Genomic DNA, 26,844 nt, shown 5'->3' with positions numbered 1-26,844 from the left:
TAAATGTATAAACAATTTATTAAACAAATAAAAAATACATATATATCACATAAGAGTGTATAATTGCTAAAAACATCTATTGATGGTATATTGCACTTTGTACGAAAGGGCCCCTAATATAGGGGGGAGGATACTGTGGAAAATATACAGTCACACTTGTTCTTATGTGGACTCCCTTTTTAGACAGTTTTTGCCAAAATGGATGTATAGCAACTGGTTTGGTGGGTTTCCATAAACCTGTTTGGATAGCCAGATGTGGTATATCACTTCGTGAGCATAGGTGTTGTTTACTCACGGAAAGAACGGCTCCAGAGTGAACAGGTGGTGGTGTCCCTTGAATGTCCAGTGGGCAAAAAGTTGGTGTTGAGGGAGTTGGTCCAAGTGGTTGGTAGAAAACTTTGTTATCCGGTTTGTATCCACAAAGGTATCCAGGGGTGAAACCTGACGCGTTTCGTCATCCACAGATGACTTTTTCAAAGGTATGACTTGGTGGATGGGATCTCAGATATTTATACCATCAAACAGGAAGTACAACTTTGACCTCCAAACAAAGTGCTACCCTATTGGTCAGTATTGAAAGACATTTAATAACATACAATAGACAATCTAAAACATAATGCAGGATACAGGAGGCAGTCTGTATATTAAGATAAAGTATAAATAATTTTTTCAGATGAAAATAAACCAAATAAAACCATGAAAAGGCAGCAAACAGCATCCTGCGGGTCATTTCCGGGTGCCTGGAACGCAAATTGCGTCATACTTCCGGTAAATGAACCGCAAGATACGTGGTGCGCCCATGAGATAATCACAGACAGAGGAGTAAATCGCATTATCTGTTGGCCTTAGTTAGAGTGGGGGGAATGGTCTAATGATCTATTTGTCCCCCTCTGTGCAGCATCTATTCACCTCATGGACAGAGGCTGGGGGGGCACGGGGGCTGGGGACAGCCCAGCAGCATACTTTGGTGCTGGGCTTGGCCCCAACACTGCTGTCTGGAGCCCAATACTGGAGCCCAATATGTCTTTCAATACTGACCAATAGGGTAGCACTTTGTTTGGAGGTCAAAGTTGTACTTCCTGTTTGATGGTATAAATATCTGAGATCCCACCCACCAAGTCATACCTTTGAAAAAGTCATCTGTGGATGACGAAACGTGTCAGGTTTCACCCCTGGATACCTTTGTGGATACAAACCGGATTACAAAGTTTTCTACCAACCACTTGGACCAACTCCCTCAACACCAACTTTTTGCCCACTGGACATTCAAGGGACACCACCACCTGTTCACTCTGGAGCCGTTCTTTCCGTGAGTAAACAACACCTATGCTAACGAAGTGATATACCACATCTGGCTATCCAAACAGGTTTATGGAAACCCACCAAACCAGTTACTATACATCCATTTTGGCAAAAACTGTCTAAAAAGGGAGTCCACATAGGAACAAGTGTGACTGTATATTTTCCACAGTATCCTCCCCCCTATATTAACGGCCCTTTCGTACAAAGTGCAATATACCATCAATAGATGTTTTTAGCAATTATACACTCTTATGTGATATATATGTATTTTTTATTTGTTTAATAAATTGTTTTACCTGGCAGACCCGTTTTTTGGAAACGTTTTCAATTACAGGGTCAAAGCCAGTTGTGCGGTCTGAAAGCAGCACTAGTGTAAGAAAGCAGTGTGTGTTGGGAGGGGGAATAATTTTCGGGAGGAGGAGGTGCAGATTATTGAAACAGAGCAGTGCGTGTGGGTCGGGTGAGGGGTGGTGTAGGAGAGCAGTGTGTGAGGGGTAGAGGGGTAGTTTAGGAGGGCAGTACATGCAAGCAGTGGGTTCAGTTTAAAGGGGAGGAGGGAGTGCAGGGTGAAGGATAATGCACTAGAGCAGTGTGTGCAGGGAAAAGGGTAATGCAGCGCAATGTGTGCTGGGTGGGGGTAAAGGGTGGTCTTATACAGCAGTGGGTGCCTGGAGGGGCTGCAAGGTGAGGAGTAGAGAAGGAGAACAGTAGGTGCAGGGAGGCAGTATAGGGTGAGGAGTAATAAAGGAGAGCAGAGTGTGGTGGGATGGGGTGCAGGGTGAGGCTTAGTGCTCAGTCGCTGATTGCAGGAGAAAGCATTGTGTGACACCAATCATCGGGTGCATATTACTTTTTAAGTGCATTAAAGCACTGGGTTTTGCCATTCAGAGCAGCTAAACCTAGCTAAAATAGAGGCCGCAATGTGAAAAGTCTTGTTTGGGCATTCGTGAAACTGCACATTTTCACCCTCCACCTCAGGAGGCTGCATACAGAAATGTCACTGCTGGACTGGTGGTGATCCCACCCGAACAGCAAAATTAAATAACTTGATATATGTACCCCTTAAAGCTATACTGTAGATGTTTATGAAAGAAACGGTGGATCTGATTTGCCATACAATCTATAAAAGAATTTGAAGGGGGGACTTGTGGGACTATCTATCACTAAGCTGAAAAGGAGAAACCGGTACTTAGTTTCCCGGCGGCAGTTACGTACTTAGCGTACCGTCCCTTTCAGAATCGGCCTCGTGTTCCCGCGACAAGCGTACTCAGCGTAGTGTGTTCCGCGCGACCAGCGTAGTCAGCCAGAAGTAGCATAGTGTAGTCAGCATAAGTGTCCCTGTCAAAATCGGTGTAGTGTTCCCACGACTAGCGTAGTCATCGTAATTAGTCAGAACTAGTGTCCCTGTCAGAAGCAGCGTCTAGTTCTAGCATAGCCATTAGGTGTATAATATGGCAGGTGTGAATATGTTCCCGAAACAACCGCACTGTCCACGCCAGCCCGAAGTGTGGCGATCGCAGCGAGGGGACGCGTTACGTGACCTACCGACCTTTTCATACCCCCACAATCCACGTCGGCATGGAGTTGACTTTATAAAGTGTGGTGAGCGAAGCGAGGGGACGCGGAATACATGTGAAGTTACCCGCGTCCCCTCGCGGGGCTCGCAATGCTTCGGGCTTGGTGGCTCCCCACACTTTATAAAATCAACTCCACGCCGACGTGGATAGTGGGGGTATGAAAAGGTCGGTAGGACACGTAACGCGTCCCCCAGCTGCGCTCACCACGCTTTGGGCTGGCGTGGATAGTGAAATAAACAAGGTCGACAGCTGTTACGTCGACAAATGTCATTTGTCGACAAGTTTACTAGTGTTTTTCACAATTTTTTTGGTCTGTCTTTTTTGGGATAATGCTGCACCCCTATACCCCACTAAAATTTAGAGGCTCTAGCATTTAAATTTAGATGCACCCTTGTTAGAGGTTTGCGGAGGATCTAACTTTAGACGCTAAAGCGTCTAAACGAGCAGTTTGCTGGTGCTGTACTTAAGACGCTATAGCGTCTAAGTACTAGACGCAAAATTCAGACGCCCCCTTCGTTAGCAGTTTGCCGGGCTGTCTATTTCTCTGTGGAACTACAAGTGCCACAATGACCTGTCAGCGCTGGGCTGCCGCGGAGTCACTACGCTGACAACGTAGTTCAAGCTGGTGCTGTAAAACTATACAAGTAAGGCAGCTACGCTGATAACGTAGCTACGCTGATAACGTAGCTTCGCTGCTGCCGGCGCTACGCTGACAACGTAGCTTAGAGAAGTAAGCCAGCCAATGGTGTACGGCTGCCAGGATTCAAACTTAGCGCACAGCTGCCGCCGTGAAACTAAACAAGTACCGAGAAGCCTTTTAAGCTTAGTGAGGTCCAGTTAAAATAAGTCACTGGTTTTGCCTCTGAAGATAGTACTCATGTATGCATGATTTCAGAAGACATCCATTGAAACAGTCCTGAAGGCACATATATAATAGGACATACATGTAATATGGCACACATGCAGAAATCTCTTTATATAGCTCTCAAGAAAATCTGCCAAAAAGACCTAAAGTACGTTATCCTCACTAAGAAGACGTAGTAGCAGCTACAGCCAAGAAGGAATTGACTGCTATGGATAGGTATAGATCATCGATGTTCCATAAACATCGACCTCCCAGGATCTTAATGGCCCACGGTCTAATTAGCCCAACATAAGATATGACCATTGATAGAAACCCATCGATGTACATCCATATCATGTTACTATCGATGGGCACTTTTACTAGTGACATCAATGGCGATTACGCCAATGGCCATCCCTAGTCTTCTCCTTGGCACTCTGCTCCATTACTGAAGATAGGGATGGCTCTTTCAGGGCGGGTCCTAGGCCACACCCACAAGAAGGGAGCAGAGACATCAAACATGCCATCGGAAGTAGGAAGAAACCTTGGGTGTGGACTCAAGTCACCAGGTATCCACACTACAGAGCAGTGGCCGCTAACACAGCTTTTTGGTGCTGAGTGACAGCCCTTGAATCAGTGGTGCAGAGGTAGAAGCAGGGAAATGGTATATTGCAGCATAGGTGTACACATGCTCACACTGCCTACAGGTGGTGAGTGCTCATGGCTGAGTGTGGGTCAGGAGTAGAGTGACGTGTGAGCCTGCGTGGAGCACGTTTGAAACATCAATTATGTTTAAGATTTCTATTGTAATTACATATATTTGCAAGTGAGTATAAGCATTGGCCATGGCTGCGGAGGGCTGTTGCTCCCTGTAGCTGCACATCATCTCCTGCAGCTTCTCAGCTCCCTGCATCATGGCCCTGCAGCTACTCAGCTCCCTGCATCACAGCTTTTCTATGAAAATGGCACCTTGAGGGAAAGGATGGTGATAGGTCTGCTGAACCAAGATGTACTCTATCAATCTCCTGGGAAGACTGGGGCGATTGCTGATAGGCTTTCTGCTAGGGGCTACAGGCTCGCCACATGGGGGTAAACACAGGATTTTCATGGGGGGTGTATATATATATATATATATATATATATATATATATATATATATAAAAAGAGAAAGGGATGCAGGGCGCCACTTGTGTCCTAGACAGTTAGTTACTCTATCGGTAGAGCTATATGCAGGTGCCCTTTTTCGGAGATAAGGGGTGTCAGCTAACCTCTTAGTAAGGACACCTTGGTAAGAGGTGTCACAAGAGTAAAATGGAGTGGATTGGAAAGAGGTGTAAGCGACAACAAATACCTGGATATATAAAAAAAGAGGGGGTAGGTTTTCTTTTTTTAAAACATAAGAAAATTTATTTTATACATATAAAAGTGCACAATAGCACTATTTAAAAACAGACAATATGATACGGTTTACATAGAAAAAAACAGACCTATAAAATAAACAAGTTATTTTAAAAGCCTACAGATGATATAGCTAAAAAGAGGGGGAGGGGCAGTGTCAAGTAAAACAAGTAGAAAGTCACCTGGACAGCACCCCAGCCATATAACACCTGCTGATGGAACAGTAACGCAGCAGCCCATCTCCCTGAGGCCGTCCCCACAGAAAGCACTTTGAATTTCCCAGCAGTGCAGTGACTAAATTAGATGAAGTTCACTAATCTTACAGCCACCTCTGGCACAGCACCACGGACCCTACTAAACTGTAATTAGAACAGATCCTAGATTTTGCTAAAGCCTTTGACACCGTACCACACAAGAGGTTGATAAATAAAATGGAGGACCTGGGATTAGGGGCAAATATCTGTAGATGGGTAGGGAACTGGCTTTGTAATAGAGAACAAACCGTGCCGTTTCAAATATGATACCAGTACAAAGTGGAGTGCCACAGGGTTCAGTTCTAGGGCCCATTTTATTTAACATTTTTATGAACGATATTGGGATAGGGTTACTCAGCAATGTATCCATCTTTGCGGACGATACAAAACTGAGCAGCGTTATTAAATCATCAGAAGATGTCACCACGCTTCAAACTGATCTTGACAATCTAGATGAGTGGGCAAAAAAGTGGAAGATGAGGTTCAATGTGGACAAATGCAAGGTCATGCACCTAGGGAGACATAACCAGTGTGCTAGTTATAACCTAAGTGGGGATGAATTGGCTAATTCAGTACTCGAAAAGGTTCTAGGAGTCCAAATAGACAACAAACTAGGGTGTAGTGCTCAACGTAATATAGCAGCAAAAAAGGCCAACAAAACTCTAGCATGTATTAAAAGGGGCATGGAAACTAGGGATTCAAAAGTAATTATGCCTCTGTACAAATCATTGGTTAGACCGCACCTCGAATATGGAGTACAATTCTGGGCCCCACGCTATGAAAAGGACATCATAGAATTAGAAAAAAATCCAAAAAAGAGCAACAAAGCTTATTAGGGATATGGAGAATTTAAGCTACGAGGAGAGATTGAGCAATCTGCGACTATTTACACTAGAGAAGAGACGTTTAAGAGGGAACATGCTCAATATGTATAAATACATTACGGGCCAATATAAGGAACTGTCAAACACACTTTTTTTTTGCTAGACAGGAATTTAGGACGCGAGGGCACGAGTTTAGATTATAAGAAAAAATATTTTGTTCATCTAGAAGAAAAAATTTCTTTACAGTCAGAACAGTCAAACTTTGGAACTCTCTTCCAGGAGAAGTGGCGTCGGCAGACACTATAAATACGTTTAAAATAAGGTTGGATAAACATTTATTGGTTAAAAACATCCATGGGTACGAATAAGTAACATAATCTGTCTTTAAAGTATCGGAACATACTCAAGGGATAAGCTATTCTAAACATAGGTTGAACTAGATGGACGCAAGTCTTTATTCAGCCTCACCTACTATGTAACTGTGTCAGGGCTAATAATCACACAGCGTCCCCCACACCTACCACCTCCCACCCCACTATAACATAACCACAGCTAATTCCACTTACACAAAATCATTTCAGTTTGGGAGCAGAAGTCAGCCATGTTTGTGCACCCAAGTGAAACCTTTCGGAGTACACCCCCTGCTAGCGGCCACTGCTCAACCGCTACAAGTTGAAATGCCCTATCTTTATAATGGGGCATGTTTCACTAAATTTAAAAAAAACTAACTATCTGAAAAACCTTAGCCCCAAAAGGCACTACACTGGGACAATATCTATCTAATAAAACAAACCACGAGTCTTAATTCTTCCTTACCAAAAATCCCCTCATAGACTATGGGCGGTATTCAATGTGAATACCTGCGAGGTGCAGCGAATCCTTTTTAGGATTCGCTGCACATTCGCCACGTTCCGGAGCCAGCGGGCTCCGGTATTCAACGTGTCAGGGGCTCGCTGCCCCTGACTGGCGAATATGAGCTCCTGCGGCGAATGCCGCAGGGAGCCTGAGGACGGTGCCAGGCAGAGAGATGGAAGTCTCTCTGCCTGGCCCAGAACGTTTGTGGGGGGCAGGTGGGCTCCCCGGGTGCCAGGCAGCACAGGCTGCCCCCCAGGGGTGCCAGCAGGGGAGTGTATATTCACTATACCCGATCGTAACGATCGGGTGCAGTGAATATATGAATATGTAATGAGCGGCTCGGTTCCGGCGCCCCCTGCTGGCTGCTGTGTAAAAAAAAAATATATATATATTTTTTAATTAAATATATATTCATGTGCTTACAGCACATGAATAAAAGTAGCGTGCCCCTCCTCAGAATAAAATTCCTGATTTTTTTACACCAAATGTAAAAAACAAAACACTATTTTAAAAGTTCACATTCCACTTCTCCATAAAAAGATTCCTACTCGGTGAATCATGGCGAAAAAAACCTTCAAATGTATTTGCCATGTGGTCATTGAATAGGGTGATTCGCCGTTTTTGTCAAAAATTCGCCAAACAGCACAAATTCGCCATAAAAACATGGCGAATCAGGCTCATTGAATACCGCCCTATATGGGAAAACGGTCTGAAATCCTATACAGGAAGTGGCAGAAAAAAACCTTGACAGTTGAAACTTTAGGTTACTCTCAATTCTTAAGTTTTTATTATTTTACCTTAATTTGGCAGACAGCACCAGGTGACGATTCTACGCGTCCATGCCAAATTTCACCTCAGTACATCCAATTACTTTTGAGATGTAGCCCCTCAAACACCATGCCCCCATCTCAGAAGTTGTTCCCTATGGGAGAATTACGTTTGTTCGATTCAGCCTTACTATAAGAGCATGACCGTGCCCTTATAATAATCTCTCACACATATACACACATATCTTATTTACACATATACACAGACATCATAGTGGTACTCAATATACAAATAAACATTTTATTTCCAATGTTTCAGTGGATGCATGTATGTACAGTACTGTGACAGTTTTTTTTTTTTTTTTTTAAACAGGTGTGGAATGGCCAGCTCAGAGTCCAGATCTTAAAACATTGAGAACATCTGGGACACATTGGTGTTTTCAATCTAAGCCAACTGTACTGTACCTTCTTTTATGCCACCATGGCAAAACATACCACAAGCTGTTGTCAAGGAACTTAAAATACTGATAAATAGAGATAGAATATATATATATATATATATATATATATATATATATATATATATATATATATATATATATATATATACATACATACATATACACAACACTGATCCCATCAACTATAAGCATCCAGGAATGAGAGACCAGCACACCACCAGTTAAATTTCATCCAATTGTATTGAAAAAGAATTCAATCCAGTAACCAAAGCATTTCAATGCAAAAACAGAAGAGACAATGCTGTACTTATCATTCTCTTCAATCAAGGGGCAGCCCTGTAGTAATAAGCCCCATTCGGCCCGACAGCTGTTTCGGTGTGGGTACACCTTCCTCATATGCAAACATTTTTATGTTTAAGGTAGAGGAGGATGTGTTCTTCACAGATCATCATGTGGTGGGTCGTATTCTTTTCTACACCCGCTACATAGATGATCTGCTTATTTTTTGGAAGGGTCCTGCTGAGGACCTGGTGGATCACATACAGCAACACAACTTGACGGATTGCCCAGTAAAATTTACGAACACCCATAGTCAGGAGTGTGTTAAGTTTCTGGATGTTGAAATACGAGTAGAGTCGGGCAACCTGGTAACCAGTTTATATACTAAGGATACCGACAGGAACAACACACTACACTAGCTGTCACCCTAGTGCATCAGTTAGAGGATTGCCTTTCTCCCAACTACTGCGCACCAAGCGCATTAACTCCAATCCATTACAAGCGGAGGCCCAAATGGGAACCATGTTGGAGCGATTCCAACAAAGAGGATATCCTCAGTCTGTTTTGGAGTCAGCTAAATCCAAGGTTATGAGTTTAAATAGAGATGATTTGTTGACCCCTAAAAAAACTGAGCCATTGGGAGTAACCCGTATGCCATGGGTTACTACGTTTAACTCTGGTAGTAGAGTTGTTAACTCTATTTCTAAACGACTCTGGCCCATGGTCAAGACAGATCCGGATTTGGGCCTTCAGAAAACAGATCTGTTATCGTGTTACAAAAGACCACCTAACCTAAGAGATGTATTGGTTAAGACCAATGTAGTAATCAATCCCCCTAAAAAGCAGATCCTTAGGGGTAATGTCAGGTGTACTTGTACCACCTGTCGTTTTCTGATTGGAGGTCTTACATTCCCACATCCCCCAATCTGGTAAGTCCATGACCATCAATCACACCTTGACCTGCAATAGCATGTATGTGGTGTACCAGATTGTCTGTCCCTATGGGTTGTCATACATAGGTAAAACGGAGCGTGCCTTTAAGGAACGTATGGCAGCCCACAGGTCAGCAATTAAATCAGCAATCTCCAAAGGTACCAGCGATCAGCCAGTGGCCCGCCATTGGGTTGTGGCAGGCCATTCAATGGCACAATTAAAATACTGTAGGATAGACCATATCCCTGCCTCTATTAGAGGGGGTAATAGGGGTCTGTCACTTCTTAAATGTGAGGCAAGATGGATCTTAAGATTGGAACTGGCAGTCCCCAAAGATCACACTGGTATTAATGTACTTTCCCTTTAAATACATGTCATATATGGTCCTGTGATATCTGAGGGTCATGCCCATGTCTTTTCTTGCATATGTATGTATATGTACCTACAGACACTGTACCAATCTGCGCAAAGTCCCAATTTTCAATAGATTCCGTCCACGGAAAGGTAATAAGGGCAGCTCGACTTCAATGGAGGCTAGCTCGTGCCTCACACAGCAAAGGACATGGAAGAAAATAGAAGGAGCGCACCGATAAGTATAATAGTTTGACTTTACTGAAAAAAGGTAATAAAAGTACATACATATAGGTAAAAGATAATCAGCATATCAACCGTATCATGTTGCACAAGCCACGTCTGGACAAGGGCAGCAGAGTTCACAGCACAGGCGGGGTGGTCACAGTGGATCCCACAGATGAAGGTGAGCCCGGCGGTGGAGCGGTATCAAGCGTGTCAAACACTAGGATCAGGACCGGACGGAACAGTTAATGGAGCAGTAGACTCATCGGGAAACCACGACCCAACGCGTTTCGTCACTACGGACTTCGTCAGAATGCCTTTGTCTGTATTTTTAGGAGTCTGAAAGCCCCCCCAAAAAACTGCTAGGCAGTCGTCCTAGCAGTGCAACATCACCACGGTGGCCATAATTCACCCCCGAGTATCTGCGACCCCCCCCCCCCATAGGTGTCTTTGTCACCCAATAAATGCCTGAAGAGGTTTGTCCCTCAAGCGCACTATATGTTCCATATCTTACTGTAACCGATAACCTGATTGTAAAACCCCTCCCCCCTAATGGGTACTGGAAACGCTTTTTAATTCAGTTTATTATATGCACATGTCACTTTCAATCAGCTCCCACGGAGCCACTTCTGCCCCTTTATTGTACTGCACAGCGGTCGCTCCTTACTGAAGGATAGGAGCGTCTTATTAATGCACGCACCCTGATGCGTCTACACACAGGGCACCATAATATGTTTTTTAAATTGTACTATTATTGACATGCACGCATTTATCATATTGAGTCACTATGATGCACTTGTAAACATTTCACTTTGTTGCCCATCTAGTGCTGTTCGCGTCAGGCAGAGCCGATGGTGAAGACACTGTTGTATCCGGAAGGTTGCCATGACTACCCACAACATGCGGGTCACCAGCGTGTCAGTGGCACACAGGCTCGGACAGCTTCCGCCCTCTGCACTTCCGTACCGGAAGGCTCTGTATGGCGCGCACACAAGGGGGCGGACGGGGAGGACTGTCCATGTTCACCTATAAAAGGTAAGATGTTTTATTCTGCACTTGTTTTCCGTTTGAGCACCTTGACAAAGGGGTTACCGCACCCCCGAAACGTTGGTCGTTTGCCGCACCTGATTAAACCTTTGAAAGTTACCTCCGAGTGCCGCCCATCATTGCCCACCTATCTACCTCTATCCGAGAGGGCACCGGGGCCTGCTGCATCATTTAGGAGAGTGCCGGGCCGCTACAAACTATATATATATATATATATATATATATATATATATATATATATATATATATATATATACATATATATACACACACACACACACACACACACACACACACACACACACAATTCCCAGGCTGGGGTGCACGGACCTGTGACCACTCACTAAATACAAATACAGAGGGCTCGGCACTCAGCATAATAAACTAACACCTTAATATACAAATAATCAAATAAATACTGGATCAAATAAATAATGGGTTCATGAATTGATCAATGCATTTAAGCTTGCAGCCCATCGCCAAGGGACCCCATTTCACTGCAAGTCCTACACTATAACCAACACAACTCTTGAATTAGTTTTAAAGGGTCAACTGTCACAGGTTTCAGATAAATTAGCTTATCTAGGGTGCATGAGAAAGCTATGATCACAGTAACAGAGTTGAATTAAAAATTGAATGTAGAGAGCAGCACCTTTTGCTACAATGAATAACACAAATACAATGAAATAAGATAGTATTTATATAAAAAACACATTAATACATTTATACATGCAATAAATATCACATATTAAAAGTGATTGGAATGCTAACTCCTGAAGAGAATTGGAGTAGGGGTTTTAGGTATTTATAAATGAAATAGCAGGTAAGTGCACATTACCAAGGACTGAATATATGGTCACTGTCTGTGATTTGGAGTAAAGAAATACAAGTCCTCTCTATTCACACGGTCTCCTGATGTTATGCCGCTGGAGGAATCTGCATATGGGTCCGGACGTTTGCTCACCTAGTGTCCCAAGGTCCTCTCTGGTGGTGCGGTGCCCCCGACAAGCCGCTGGAGGAAAGCAGTGTGAGACAACTGGATGGTGGGTGGTGGCTTTGAATTGAATATTTCCCGATGGTATTGGTAGCTAGTGACCCAAGGGCTCCAAATAGCAGATGGTAACGGTAGTTGGTGACCTGGTGGCTCCAAATATCAGATGGAGGGTCAGGAATCGCTGTAGGGCCCGTGGTTGGTTCCCACACTTAAGGCACTGGTTGGAGCGACCCAAATGATGTAAAGACAGTCCAAGGTAACCAAACAGTTTCTCCAGGTGTGCAGAAACATCGGACTACTACTTTCACTACTGGCTGTAGCTTCATCAAAGGTGACGAGGAATATGGGGATAGATGGTGTATATATAGCACTACTAATGAGCACTCAATTAGAGGCTGAGCAATCAGAATTGTAATAAACAGTAGTACTATAAAAAAAGAGCATCCATATAGCGGTTTGGAGACAGACATATAATTACTAATAATCACATAAGGTTCAATCACAGTTTTAATAAAAAGAAAATATCAGGTATAAAAACAAACAATCATAGTACTTCCGGGTCCAAGTCACATGACCGGCCGGGATAATGTTTCTAAATTCATATACCAATAGAGAGGAAATGAATCAGCTAGTAGGTATGCAAGTATATTTATAAATAAATCGTGTTTAGTAGATGTTATAAGAGAATACTTACATCAGATGTTAGTTTTTCCTAAATGTTAAACTCTGGTTGAACGCATACGCGTTCCACCTCTACTTCTGCCTAAAGAGTCAGCGTGTGGGCTCAAAGCTGTAGCAGACTAGGACTATATCCATCTGGAAGTTTGCTCAGCGGAAGTGACGCGACGGGCGTTTATCCGCTGGAAACCACAATGTAAATATTTTGATGTTCATTGTTTATCCAATCCGCCGGACATAACCTAGCGGAAGTGAGGTAATGGGCTATTGTCCGCCGGGGAAATTGTTCCCATCTTCATCACAGACCTCAATCTGGTTCCACAGTATTTATTGGTACCAACTGAGCCGGCTGAAGTGACACATAAGGGGACACATCAACAAATGATCGTTCCTATAACTAGCCGGAAACATGGTTACATAATAAAGGTTCCTACTTGAACAAATAAACAAATAATCAGTAGGGTAAATAGGGGTATCAATACCCCACTGATTATTTGTAGGTAGGCCTCCCTCATAAGTGCGTTATACTGCACCGTCGTCTTAATCGACATCTGTAACTACCTCCGGTGGTAGACAACACTAGTAAGTTCCTGTGCCCAGCAGCACAGAAACCTTATCAGGGTGACGAACGGCAGCCGGCATCCAGGGTACCAAAGGTCTGCTCGCACAGTGACCTTTCGACGGCAGGACTTGATGTGGCAGTGCAACGTACCTTCTTTCACTGCGAGCCTCATGGGATGCCGGTTAACGCAAGTCTGCGTAACTGGCAGCAAATTTTTTTTTGGTTGTAAAAACAACAATGCCTCCTCCTCTGATGTCGACAGGGTGAACAAGGACATCTGCTCACCTGCTGCTGTGGACACCATAAGAGGTGGTTGCAGTGGCTACCCGGGACCCACCATCTTTTTGAGCACCTAGCCCATCGCATCCACCTCTTATGGCGAGATAATTGTTGATTCTACACCCGTCTACTGGTATAAGCTTGTTAAATACTCCCTGCTTTACTTGTTTGTTATTGCATTTGCACTTTAAAAACATTGATTTGCATGTGCACTTTTATTGTATGCTATTTTTAACATAATAAAGCTTTTTAACTGGTTAATACATTTCCCAGATGGGTCCAGATTTATTTTTACGTATCAGCTGAGAGTCCCATGCGCCACTCCTGTAGACCTTGTGTTCTTTCTGTGATACTACCACTTTCCGTGAGGAAACAATTACATTAAAAACAACTACGTGGTATCTCACTAGACTAGCGATGAATGACCCCCCCAAATTAATCTACATTGATGATTTTAATTTGTTCTCCCTGGGCTCTGGAAATTATAGCGCCACAGCGACAATGTTATGTAACTCAGTTTATTATAGTTTTGACTGTTTTGAAATTAATAACCAATACACAAAATTTACTACAGTATGAGATTATATATATATATATATATATGGAAACTCACTCACCCAATCTCCGTAGCAGGCAGAAAAAGCAAGAAGGGACCAGCACTCGTTTTTTTTGTGGAAGAAAAAGATTGTATTGGAGTTTACAATGCAGGCATGTTAAGTAACAACATCGTGTACAGCTGACCCAACAGCCGTTTCAACCAGAGGTTCTGGTTTTCGTCAGGGGTGACGCATACTGGAAGTAGTAGACATATAAGTGCATCTGAACACTCCTGGTTTTTTCATAAGCCAGCAATTGGATTTGTCAATGGACCGAGTCCTATCTGTAACGACCAATTTATCCCTCAGATTCGGGCCTCTTCTGTAACAGGGGAGCATCGCCGTATGTACCAGCCTTGGGTGGCAACTGCTTTTTGGTGTCCAGTCTGCAGAGCACTCAGCAGCACTAAACGGATGGGGCTCACAAACAGCACCTGAGTGTGCTTCTGAATGGTGAGCATTGCCATATGCACCAGCCCACCGTTGTAGTTGCTTGCAATATGTGAAAGTTACTAAGTGTGTATTGCTGTACCATTAGCTCTGTTAGTGCACACTGTTGCACCGTAGGCGTTGCCATATCCACCCCTGGGCCATCACTTGCCAGCACCAACACGCATCCCACTTAGTTTCATCACCGTGAGGTCCCATTGTCTACATTGGACACATGTCAGCTGTCGGTTTATTATGACAGCGCCCACTTTGTTTTACACATTACACACTTCACATTATCACTCCCGTCTGGCCATTTGTTTTACACCCAGCTTGTTGCCTTAGGAACAAGCAGTCCGGCGCCCGCACATCAAACAGCTCTATACAGCTGATCGCATACGGAGAGACACAGGGAATCCCCTGCTGACGTCAGCCCTGATGACGGCAGCCCCGCTGCTGCGGCTGTCAGTCACCACTGAACCCGCTGGCGATACCAGCTGACAGGGTCAATGTAGGAGGGACTGGCGCCCTTTTCATATGTATTTATATGTCTACTACTTCCAGTATGCGTCACCCCTGACGAAAACCAGAACCTCTGGTTGAAACGGCTGTTGGGTCAGCTGTACACGATGTTTGTACTTAACATGCCTGCATTGTAAACTCCAATACAATCTTTTTCTTCCACAAAAAAAAACGAGTGCTGGTCCCTTCTTGCTTTTTCTGCCTGCTACGGAGATTGGGTGAGTGAGTTTCCTTATCATTACTATATGGACTTATGCACCGTGCCTTTAATACTCAGAGTGAGTGCCTACCTGCCTGTTCTGCTATATATATATATATATATATATATATATATATATATATATATATATATATATATATATATATATATATATATATATATATATATATATATATATATATATATATATATATATATATATATATATATTGCAATAGATGAAGCGGCACTCGTAGCACTTAGGAAAATAATACACGGAGACAGCAATGCGTTTCTCAACGTTTCAATCAGTCACGATTTTCGTCAGGAGAAGTACTTCTCCTGACGAAAATCGTGACTGATTGAAACGTTGAGAAACGCATTGCTGTCTCCGTGTATTATTTTCCTAAGTGCTACGAGTGCCGCTTCATCTATTGCATTGTCTATTCCTGTGGGAGTTGGCGGGCACCGGGCCAAGTTATTTATTTGTGGAGTGCCGACTCGAATTGCAAGTATATATATATATATATATATCAGCACAATCAAAAAAAATAACCCTCATAATGTCACTTAATTGTGAGTCCCGAGACACGTTCGTACTCTAAAATTGTACGCTTTTAAGCACTCTCCCTTCGTTCAGGGCAGCAGCACCTCTCCAATGGGGTTCTGTTCACGGAATACACTTTACAATGATCTAAAAAACAAAAGTAAGATGGGCACCTCCTTGTGCAATATGTATGTAATAAAATGACTCCCTCCACCACATAGAGGGCCTTATTTTGGTTCATTCTTTCTGACAAAATCCTTCTTAGATGGACAAAACCATGTGCACTGCAGGGGGGGCAGATGTAACATGTGCAGAGAGAATTAGATTTGGGTGAGTTATTTTGTTTCTGTGCAGGGAAAATACTGACTGCTTTATTTTTACACTGCAATATAGATCTCACTTTGAAGTAAAACCCCACCCAAATCTAATTCTCTCTGCACAAGTAACACCTGCCCCACCTGCAGTGCACATGGTTTTGCCCATCTAAGAAGGATTTTGTCAGAAAGAATGAACCAAAATAAGGCCCAGAGAGACACAACAGCACCCCTAAAATTCAAGGAGTACCATTTCTGGTGGTATTCCACCACTGCTTGATACGTGATTCAATTATGGGTATCCACCGTCTATCTGGAAAACTTCTCGTATTCCTCTCATTGGCAATGCACATGGGAAACAAGAGCACAAGAAGGAAACACTAGTGTAATACCATTTACACAGTTTATTCGCACCACAAAAACAATAAAATATCCGTACAATATAAAAGATTTTTTTTCAGCTTATCTGATGTAAGATGAAGTCAGTCCATCACCAAGCAATAGAACCAGTCACCTCGACGCGTTTCGTCCTTGCCCTTCCGGCTGGACTTCCTCAGGAGCGTGACTGTTTAGCTCAAAAGTCTTGTTTATATAGTATGTGTTAAACCAACTTCCTGTTTAGAATTCCCGCCACTGCGGGTGTACACTTCCGGATCCAAGAATACTAGTGGAACGCATAATTCTAATTCTATCTAAAATCTCGCTAATAGCGGTAAACTCATGATTCTCTGAACAACATTACTAATACATATAACTCGCACCAATGCGGCTCATATGTCCCCAAATTGTTAAATAGAAATAAGCACGAGTGAAACACTGATGCGGCTTCTCACTTTCCCATCAGGGACATGCATCTACTTCCGCAGATTATCCAATCTGCTTCCGTTCGTGCCCGTTGTCATGGCTACGCCCGCTGACCATCTCTAAATGATGGACGCCACATTGTTGCACATTGAACTTCCGGAAGACCCGCTGGTCTAGGTGGAGTATTAGGAAAATTTTAACCAAACATTGGGACATTTTGCACAAGGACCCGGTTTTGACAAATATCCTCCCACCTAGACCAGACGTTGTTTTTAAAAAGGCAAAAAATATTAAAGATAATCTAGCACCTAGTATGCTTTCAAAGAGGAAGGTAGAAGCTGACAATCCCTGGGCCCAAGTGAAAGGCTTTAACAAATGTAATAAGTGCAATATCTGCCAATTTGCACACTCAGATGGAAAAACTTTTAGTAATTTCAATGGTACGCAGTCTTTTAAATTGAAGAGTCTAGTGAACTGCAATACGTGTTGGGTAGTCTACATGCTTGAGTGCAAGTGCGGCCTTAAGTATTTAGGAAAAACGAAACGTAGTCTAAAAATCAGAATGTAGGTGCACATTAGAGGAATAGAAAATAAGGTGGAAATATCATAACAGCAGCACATAAGATTTTAAATGCAAAGTTTTTTTTTTTTTTGCATGTTAATTTTTATTTGAGTAAGATTGCATATGAGAAGTTACACAAATACAATAGAAACATTTTCTTTACATTTTTGAAAAGCTCAATCTTATACAGTCTCATCCGTCACATAAGAAAAAGTATTGTAATCAGATATGAAGCAAAGATGTGACATAGGAGAAATGCAAAGTTTTAGAACATGTAACCCTTGGCCCCAGAGGGAGAGACAGGGAGAATTTATTATCCAGACGTGAGATGTACTGGATACATGAATTAGGTACCCTAGCACCGAATGGCCTCAATGACAAAACCAAACTGGACAAAACCGAACTGATTATCTTTCCCCCACCCAGAGCTATGCCCCCTACTAATATCTCTATCACTGTTAACACCACCACCATCTCCCCCGCTCCGCTGCCTGGGTGTCACTCTTGACTCCTCCCTCTCCTTTGCACCCCACATCCAAGCCCTGGCCCATTCTTGCCGGTTCCAGTTACGCAACATTGCTCGCATCAGGCCCTTTCTCTCACAGAGTGCAACTAAGCTGATCATCCACTCACTGGTCATCTCACGGCTGGACTACTGCAATGTTCTCCTCACCGGCCTCGCTCAATCCCAACTGGCTCCTCTCCAATCTGTCCTCAATGCTGCAGCCAGGCTTATCTTCCTCTCCCGCCGCTCTAATTCTGCCACTCCCCTTCAACAAAATCTGCACTGGCTTCCATTCCTCTACAGAATCCTCTTCAAACACCTCACACTCACATACAGGGCCATCTCTAATTCCATTGCTCCATATATCTCTAACCTCATCTCCATTCATGCACCCTCCCGCCCTCTACAGTCGGCTGACGACTGTCGTCTCTCCTCCACCCTGATCACTGCTTCCCATGCTAGAGTACAGGACTTTGCCCGTGCTGCACCCCTTCAGTGGAACGCACTTCCTCGCTCCATTAGACTCTCCCCGACCTTGCAAAGCTTCAAACGGGCACTAAAAACTCACCTATTCATCAAAGCGTACCCTTCCACTGCATAAACCAGCTGGTTCTCCGACCCCTTGCCTTTTTACATCCTGCTATCTAACCACCACCCACTCGCTTGCACCTCTTGTAATCTGTCTGTCTCCCCTTCCTACTAGATTGTAAAATCCTCTGAGCAGGGCCCTCTTCCCTCCTGTTGTCAAAGCCCACTTCTCTTGACATTTCACTCACAGCTCTCCTATACTCCAACACTCAGTGACCATCTTTGTCCGCATACTACTCTCCATCATTGGCATCAAGCCTCTAGTTGTATGTTGATTGAGTCCTCACTACTTACATTTAAGCTGTAATGTGTATTGATCTGTGGCGCTATTTATTTGTACTGTATTTTTGTTATTTATTCAATGTTATGCCAAGCTTTGTCTCCCTGTATTGTTCCCTTTGTACAGCGCTGCGAAACACTTGTGGCCCCTTATAAATAAAATTATAATAATAATAATGACAACTATTAGTTGGCCCCCTTTTTAGGAGTTTACCCTGTTAATGAATTTTTAACATAATTTGAAATTATTATGTCATACCCCCCTTTTTCTTGCTGCTATATTCACATTTATATTCATCTTTGCTGCTATGGAATTGATCTTGTTTATTTTCTGTGATTCTTCTTGTGCACCGTGTAGTTTTTATATTGTATATTATATTGTATACTGTAGTTTATTACATTGTAATAGGGGATTGGAGGGAGGGTCCGGGCATTGTGACCATATAAACCCTCTGCCATTTCTTATCAATTATTTTTCCATGTTAACAATATTAATGTCTAATATATGGACATTTATTGTATGTTTTTTTTTCTGAGAGTAATTTTGAACCACAACAAAAGTAAAAAAAAAGAGCTTCACAGCGATACCGGAAGCCCTGTGCGTTCCAGCGGGTCTTATGGAAGTTAAATGTGCAACAATGTGGTGTCCATCAGTTAGAGATGGTCAGTGGGCGTAGCCATGACAACGGGCACGCATGGAAGCAGATCGGGTAATCTGCGCGCACTCCGGAAGGAGATGCATGTCCCTGATGCAAAAGTGAGAAGCCGCATCAGTGTTTCACTCGTGCTTATTTCTATTTAACAATTTGGGGACATATTAGCCACATTGGTGCGAGTTATATGTATTAGTAATGTTGTTTAGAGAATTGTGAGTTTACCGCAATTAGCGGCCTTTTTAGATAGTGTGTAAAAACCGGAAGTCCTGTGCGTTCCACTGGGACTCCCGGAAGTAGAATTATGCATTCCACTAGTATTCTTGGAACCGGAAGTGTACACCAGCAGTGGTGGGAATTCTAAAACGGAAGTTGGTTTAACACATACTATATAAACAGGACTTTTGAGCTAAACAGTCACACTCCTGTGCAAGTCCAGCCGGAAGGGCAAGGACGAAACGCGTCGAGGTGACTGGTTCTATTGCTTGGTGATGGACTGACTTCATCTTACATCAGATAAGCTGAAAAAAAATTATTTTATATTGTACTGATATTTTATTGTGTTTGTGGTGCGAATAAACTGTGTAAATGGTATTACACTACTGTTTCTTTCTTGTGCATTGCCAATGAGAGGAATACAATAGTGTTAAAATAAGTTTTCCGGATAGACAGTGGATACCCATAATTGAAGCACGTATCAAGCAGTGGTGGAATACCACCAGAAACGGTACTCCTTGAATTTTCTGGGTGCTGTTGTCTCTATGTGGTGGAGGGAGTCAATTTATTACATACATACTGCACAAGGAGGCGCCAATCTCACTTTCGACTGTGGCACTCATAGCACTCTCCTTTGTGTAATGGTCCGGTGCCCCCTCCAAGACAATATGTCCATGAAAGTAATGTAGAATAAGGCGGCACTTCCATGTGGTGAAAAAACAAAGTATGTTTATGGTTCGGCCTGTAATGCCTGTCGTGAGGGACAAACAATGGTCTCACAAAACAGACTTATATACATAGAAACAACCGGAATCCCTCCCCATCATTAGGACACACTTGAGCACTGGCCTCCTCCCCCCTCAGCATCTATGCCAGGGATGGGGAACCTTTGACCCTTCAGCTGTTGTTGAACTACACAGCCCTGCAACAGTTTTAGTATGGCCAAATAGCAAAACTGTAGCAGGGCATGCTGGGATATGCAGTTGAACAACAGCTGGAGGGCCGAAGGTTCCCCATCCCTGATTTCTACCTCTGTAAAAGGCACGGATGCCTTTACGGAGGCAGTAAAGTGCACCTGCACTCCTTCTGTTTTGAGTAGCACCCAATAGTCAGGGTGTGCAGTCTAGAGCCTCATTTCCCATGTAGTCAATAAAATCTTGTTGATCTATTTGCTGTCAATGTCCAATCGCTTATTTACATGGTGTACATTCATAGCATGCCAGGGATGATTTTCTTTGGATTACCATTTTCAAAGAGCCTTGAGCACCTGTTGATAAGTGCCCCAAGGATGATAAGATGTCAACTTAATAATGAATACGTAATGCAGGCCGCACCTGCCATACAGACAGGTGATCACATGGGCAAGAATTGTAGCAAATGAAAATGTCAGATTGTGTTCAAGATCTTGGGCTTACTGCAATACAAATGAAATAGGCTAAATGCTATCCACAACCATTTTTAGATGAAGCAATTAACTGACACTGAAGTAACTTCATTTATTTGGGGAATTAATAAATTGGTTGGCTAAGTGTGATTAGCATGCAAGTAATAATGGGGCAGATGTATTCAGCCTGGTGAAGAGATAAACTGGAGATAAAGTGGAAGGAGATAACGCACCGGCCAATCAGCTGTGTTTGAAATATGACAGTTGGAAGTTGATTGGCCGGTGCATTATCTCCTTTCACTTTATCTCCAGTTTATCTCTTCGCCAGGCTTAATACACCTGCCAGAATGGGAGGCACAGATAGATGGCAAGAGAAAAGTTAAAAAACAAAAAATAAATAAAAACAAAGACAAGAATTTTAAATGGTATGTATCTTATAGGAAATACTATTCCAATAACATATAGACAAGAGTGTGAAAAATGAAACTCACCTGGTAACGCCAGAAAAGTGCATGATGCTATCTGGAGATGTAAGTGTATGTCCTAGATGGAGAACGTGTATCATTTGGAGCATTTGAAGGAACGTTTAGAAAATCCCAGATCAAAATTGTATCATCATGGGAGCTGCTAATGATTTGGAATTCATCGAATTGAAGGCGAAATACGCGTCCTGAATGTTCCTAAAAAAATAAATGGCTTTTGTTAGAGAGAGCACATAAGATATTACTCCATACTTACAATAGAAACAGGATATGCTAAACAAATAGTCACATAAAAATAAACCGCTTTATTTTACCGTTAAAAAGTTTAATCCTGATTTTGAAAATAGGTTCTGTAGGTAAAATGCACTGGCATGGGATAAATGATATTCCAGCTGTTTGAAATGCTAATGTAATTTATTTACTGCATGGTGACATGATAAATTGTTCATGGGCTATCACGCTATTAAGCATACTTTATACATTATTCTTAACAAGGTATGTAAAATGGTAATTCACCCTTTTCAGACAAATAGCTCATGGCAAATATATCAATGCAAAAGGACTTGAACTGAGCAAGGCAATTCTGCAAGATCACTTTAAGCCAAATGAAACAAATAGACAAACAAATAAAAAACAATTATAATAAAACCATCTTTGGGACACAAGAAAAAGCCATTCAACCACAAAAAAATATAAAATATGCACACCCACAGTAGAATCACATTATTAAGACCACCAGCTAATAGCCAATCAGAGAAGTATGTGGAAGTCTTGGTCGTGCTCGCTCAACCATTGTTGGACATTTCTAGCTAGGTGACATGTCTCGTCTTGCTGTCCCATCCACCCAGGGAAGACAATCAGCATGTATGGGTGTATGTGATCTGCAAGGATACAATGAATACCAAATTGGTCAAGAGTGCCTTCCACATGGATAAGATGGTCCAGAGAATGCCAAGAAAACATTCCCCAGACTAAAACGCTGCCGCCGACCGCATGTGTTCTTCCATCAATGGTTGTATGGTATTTGTTTTCTGATGTTACTCATCAGACATGTAAACATTTTTCTGTTCGACGAAGCAGAAAATGTGACTCATCTTAGAAGGCAACCCTCCACCAACCAGGAGATTTCCAATACTGCCGTGTAAATTGAAGGTGCAGTGACCATCCTTTGCTTTGAAGCCCCATATGTAGAAGGGTTTGCTGAACTTGTAGCCCCAGGTTCATTTTGATGGTAAGCTGCTCCACTGAGCAACCCTGAGATGCACCTTAGTAGTCGATATTCACCTCTCACATTAATGGCACATGGTGTTCCACAGTTTCCATGTTGGTTATTCATAGTGGTGCCACTTGTCCAAGTCACAATTTTATCCCTATAGATTGTAATCCTACCTTCATGTCGGTTTGTATCTACCCAGCTTGTTTATTAACTGTTGTTTCCAATTGTAAAGCTCAACGGAATATGCTGCGCTATATAATAAACTGTAAATAAATAATAAATACACCTTCACAACAGCAGCCCGTGAACAGTGCTATTACAGAAATAATGCCATCTTTGGCCCAAAAGCTGATCATCCCTTGTATACCATAGGCCCATACATTCAACACAAAAAGTCCCATACTAAGAAAAAAAGCCAAACTTTGGTGGGCAATTATAAATAGTGATAGGGATTTAACAATGCTAGATGGCTTCCAAGTTATACTAGATGGTGAAATCTGAAGCACTCAACAGAGAGAGGACATTCTTGGTCTCTGAAGGTGAAGAGGTCAAAGGAGGAAAAACTTGAACAAAGTTTCAGTTTGTACAAGACCAGATTAATATAAAAGTGTTACCAGCAGTAGAAACCTTGAGTGAATATACAACACAGTCAATTAATTCGATACGTCGTAAAAAAAATGTTTTGAAAAAATTGGTGGGAGTTCCAGCAGGGCGCCCCGGCAGCTGACTGTCTCACCCAGAGTCAGCTGCCGGGGTGCCCTGCTGGGATTTAGATACGTCATATATTGTTCCTACTTAGAACATATCAGGCGGCACTCCACGAATTAGGTTCAGAAGCAAGTGTAATTAGAAGTACATACACAGGGTAGACACACCAGGAGGGGTAAAACAAATTATTGATGATCTAGGTAGATTAGAGAATTGGTCAAGAGCATGGCAACTAAAGTTTAATTCCCCCAAAAAATGCAAAATCATGCACTTGGGTCTCAAAAATTTCAAAGACTAAATGTAGTATAAATGGCACTATAATGGAAGCTACTGAGGAGGAAAGGTATCTAGGCGTCACTATTTCATGTGACTTATAAGGCAGGTAGGCAATGTAACAAAGCAACGAAGGAGGCAAATCAGATGCTTGGTTGCACAGGGAGAGGTATCGGCAGTAGACAGAAGTAATAATGCCACTGTATAGGTCATTAGTACGACCTCATCTAGAGTACTGTGTTCAGTTCTGGAAGCCATATCTCCAGAAGGATATAAATACATTAGAGACTGTACAAAGAAGGGCAACTACCTGGAAAGACAAAAATATCTTAATATGTATAGTTTAGAGCAGAGAAAGGAAATTGGGGACATGCTAGAAACCTTCAAATATTTCAAGAGTTTTAACAAGGTTCAGAAACTAGAGGGAGGAAGATTCAGGGTCAATTTGGAAAAATTACTTCACAGAAAGGGTAATGGATAAGTGGAACAGCCTCTCATCAGAATTGGTATAGGAAAATACAGTAGAGCAATTTAAACAGACTTAGGATATAGACATATTGATATCCTTACAAAGCAATAAGGATCAAATATGGTTTGAGGTAACATATTTAAAAAAAGGTGCACCACACTTTGATGCTCTTTTCTTGTGTTTAAACTATATAAAATCAACTCCATGCGTAGTTGGATAGTGGGGGTATGAAATCACCCATGGCTGACTATACAATTAAAAATCGGGTCTTTACAATGAAAAATCGCATTGCATTGCATGCCTTAAGTAGTGGCATGCAATGAAAAAATCGGGCGCCCAGATAATACACAAGTACCCTATGTTTCTATTACATGACAAGCCGTGGTGGTTCTATCAACGTTTCATGGCTACCAACGACATTTCGTCAGGATATCGGCTGCGCGTGACAAAAGTGCTAAGTGCAAAATAAAGTGCAAAAATAAAGTGCAAAATGCTAAGTGCAAAAATAAAGTGCAAAATGCTAAGTGCAAAAATAAAGTGCAAAATGCTAAGTGCAAAAATAAAGTGCACTCGGTCAGCACTCTCGCTCTTTAAATGAGGCAAAGCTCTCACTCCACCATCCATATTCCCGGATGGGGCACTTAATAAAAAAAAAAATGAATTGGACACAACCAGGTATAAGCCTATAGGGACTATACCTGGTTGTGTGTGTCCAATTAATATTTGAAGTAAATCCAATGGAGTGGCACTCAGAAACATGGTGTATGTATGTATGTATGTATATTACCCAGGCAGTCTGTGTAAATTTTTTGAGTGCCGCAGTCCACCACTATTCTATTTAAATCCTTTGGATTCATTTTGTCGGGGGGCACCGGCTCGTTGCCTTTTATCTATTGTTCAGGGAGTGCCGCATCTATCCAAATATATATATATATATACACACACACATATACACACACAAGAAAAAGATAGAGAGCGCTATTAAGAAACCTCCACCTTAGTGTATTTGTGCAACAGTAAGGTACAGATTTTTACAATTTGTAAAATGGCTTTATTAAAACATAAATGGTGTAGTCGATGTCAGACACAATTGACAACATTGATGGTACATTTTTGGTACATGAATTTCAGGTGAGTCGAGACCCACCTGAAATTCATGTACCAAAAATGTACCATCAATGTTGTCAATTGTGTCTGACATCGACTACACCATTTATGTTTTAATAAAGCCATTTTACAAATTGTAAAAATCTGTACCTTACTGTTGCACAAATACACTAAGGTGGAGGTTTCTTAATAGCACGCTCTATATCTTTTTCTCGTGCACATATCCATCGTTACTGTCCTCCACTAACAGGGAGGTCTTATAGAGTAGCTGCTTATAATTAGCGCAAACGAAGGTCTTTCTCATGTATGTATGTATGTATGTATGTATGTATGTATATATGTCCAAGAGACCGGCACAGTCCACAGCAGCTATGCAGAGGAAATTGGCTGGGTGCCTGCACAGAGGGATAGCATACTTGGTGGGGATGGAGCGGCACTCTCAGCAGGAAGAAACACAGGTACACGTTGTTAGATAGAGCGACGTCCAAATAAAGGACGTTGAAACATCGCTCTATCTAACAACGTGTACCTGTGTTTCTTCCTGCTGAGAGTGCCGCTCCATCCCCACCAAGTATATATATATATATATATATATATATATATATATATATATATATATATATATATATATATATATATATATATATATATATATATATATATACACACATACACACACATACACACACACACACACACACACACACACACACGGTCGGTCAGACACGTACCGAATCATGGCGAGCGCAGGCGGTACGTGTCTGACCGACCTTTTCATACCCCCACTATCCAAGTCAACGTGGAGTTGATTTTATATAGTTTGTCGAGCGCAGCGAGGGTACGTGTAATACATGTAACATGATACGCGTCCCCTCGTGGGGCTCCCTGCGCTCGCCACGCTTCGGGCTCGGTGGCCCGCTGCACTCGCCACACTATATAAAATTAACTCCACCCCAATTTTATGTATGTATATATAAACTTTATTTATTCTTTCCACTGTGTATAATAAATTGTGAACTTATTTACAAATACTGTTCCATTATAATATAATTCATGCACGCCAGTCGCTATCCAAGTCCATACCACATCTCTCAATGCTACTTTGTAAACAGCCCACCACTGTTTTCTGGACTTAGCTCACACCCCACAAATTTAGGGGAGTGCCGTGCATAGGACTGAATCTTTTTTACTAATACGTATATGATACACACACACATGGTAACCAACATCCTTCCGGGAGACAGCAGATGGAGGGATGTTGGTTACCATGATTAATGTCCCACTAGAGGACCGAAACGTTGTTTAATACCATGCCTATTTTAATAAAGAAGATTTGAAATTTGCTGAAAAAGACTAGTGAG

General features: G+C 42.3%; 1 protein-coding gene across 2 annotated transcripts in view; it reads right to left on the bottom strand.

Annotated features, from left to right (window-relative positions):
• FBXW11 (F-box and WD repeat domain containing 11) overlaps nucleotides 1–26,844 on the bottom strand; it is a 179,822-nt gene that overhangs the window by 14,299 nt on the left and 138,679 nt on the right. For both annotated transcript variants that reach the window (XM_083181812.1, XM_083181811.1), the window contains one exon: nucleotides 21,720–21,908. In XM_083181812.1, coding sequence (XP_083037938.1) covers nucleotides 21,747–21,908 — 162 coding nt within the window. In that variant the 3' untranslated portion in view covers nucleotides 21,720–21,746. The remainder of the gene's footprint in view (nucleotides 1–21,719; nucleotides 21,909–26,844) is intronic.

Source organism: Crinia signifera, chromosome 4, assembly GCF_055691185.1.
Source record: "Crinia signifera chromosome 4, ASM5569118v1, whole genome shotgun sequence".
In the NCBI taxonomy this organism is placed as follows: Eukaryota; Metazoa; Chordata; class Amphibia; order Anura; family Myobatrachidae; genus Crinia; species Crinia signifera.
This window is presented reverse-complemented; position numbering and strand designations above follow the sequence as displayed.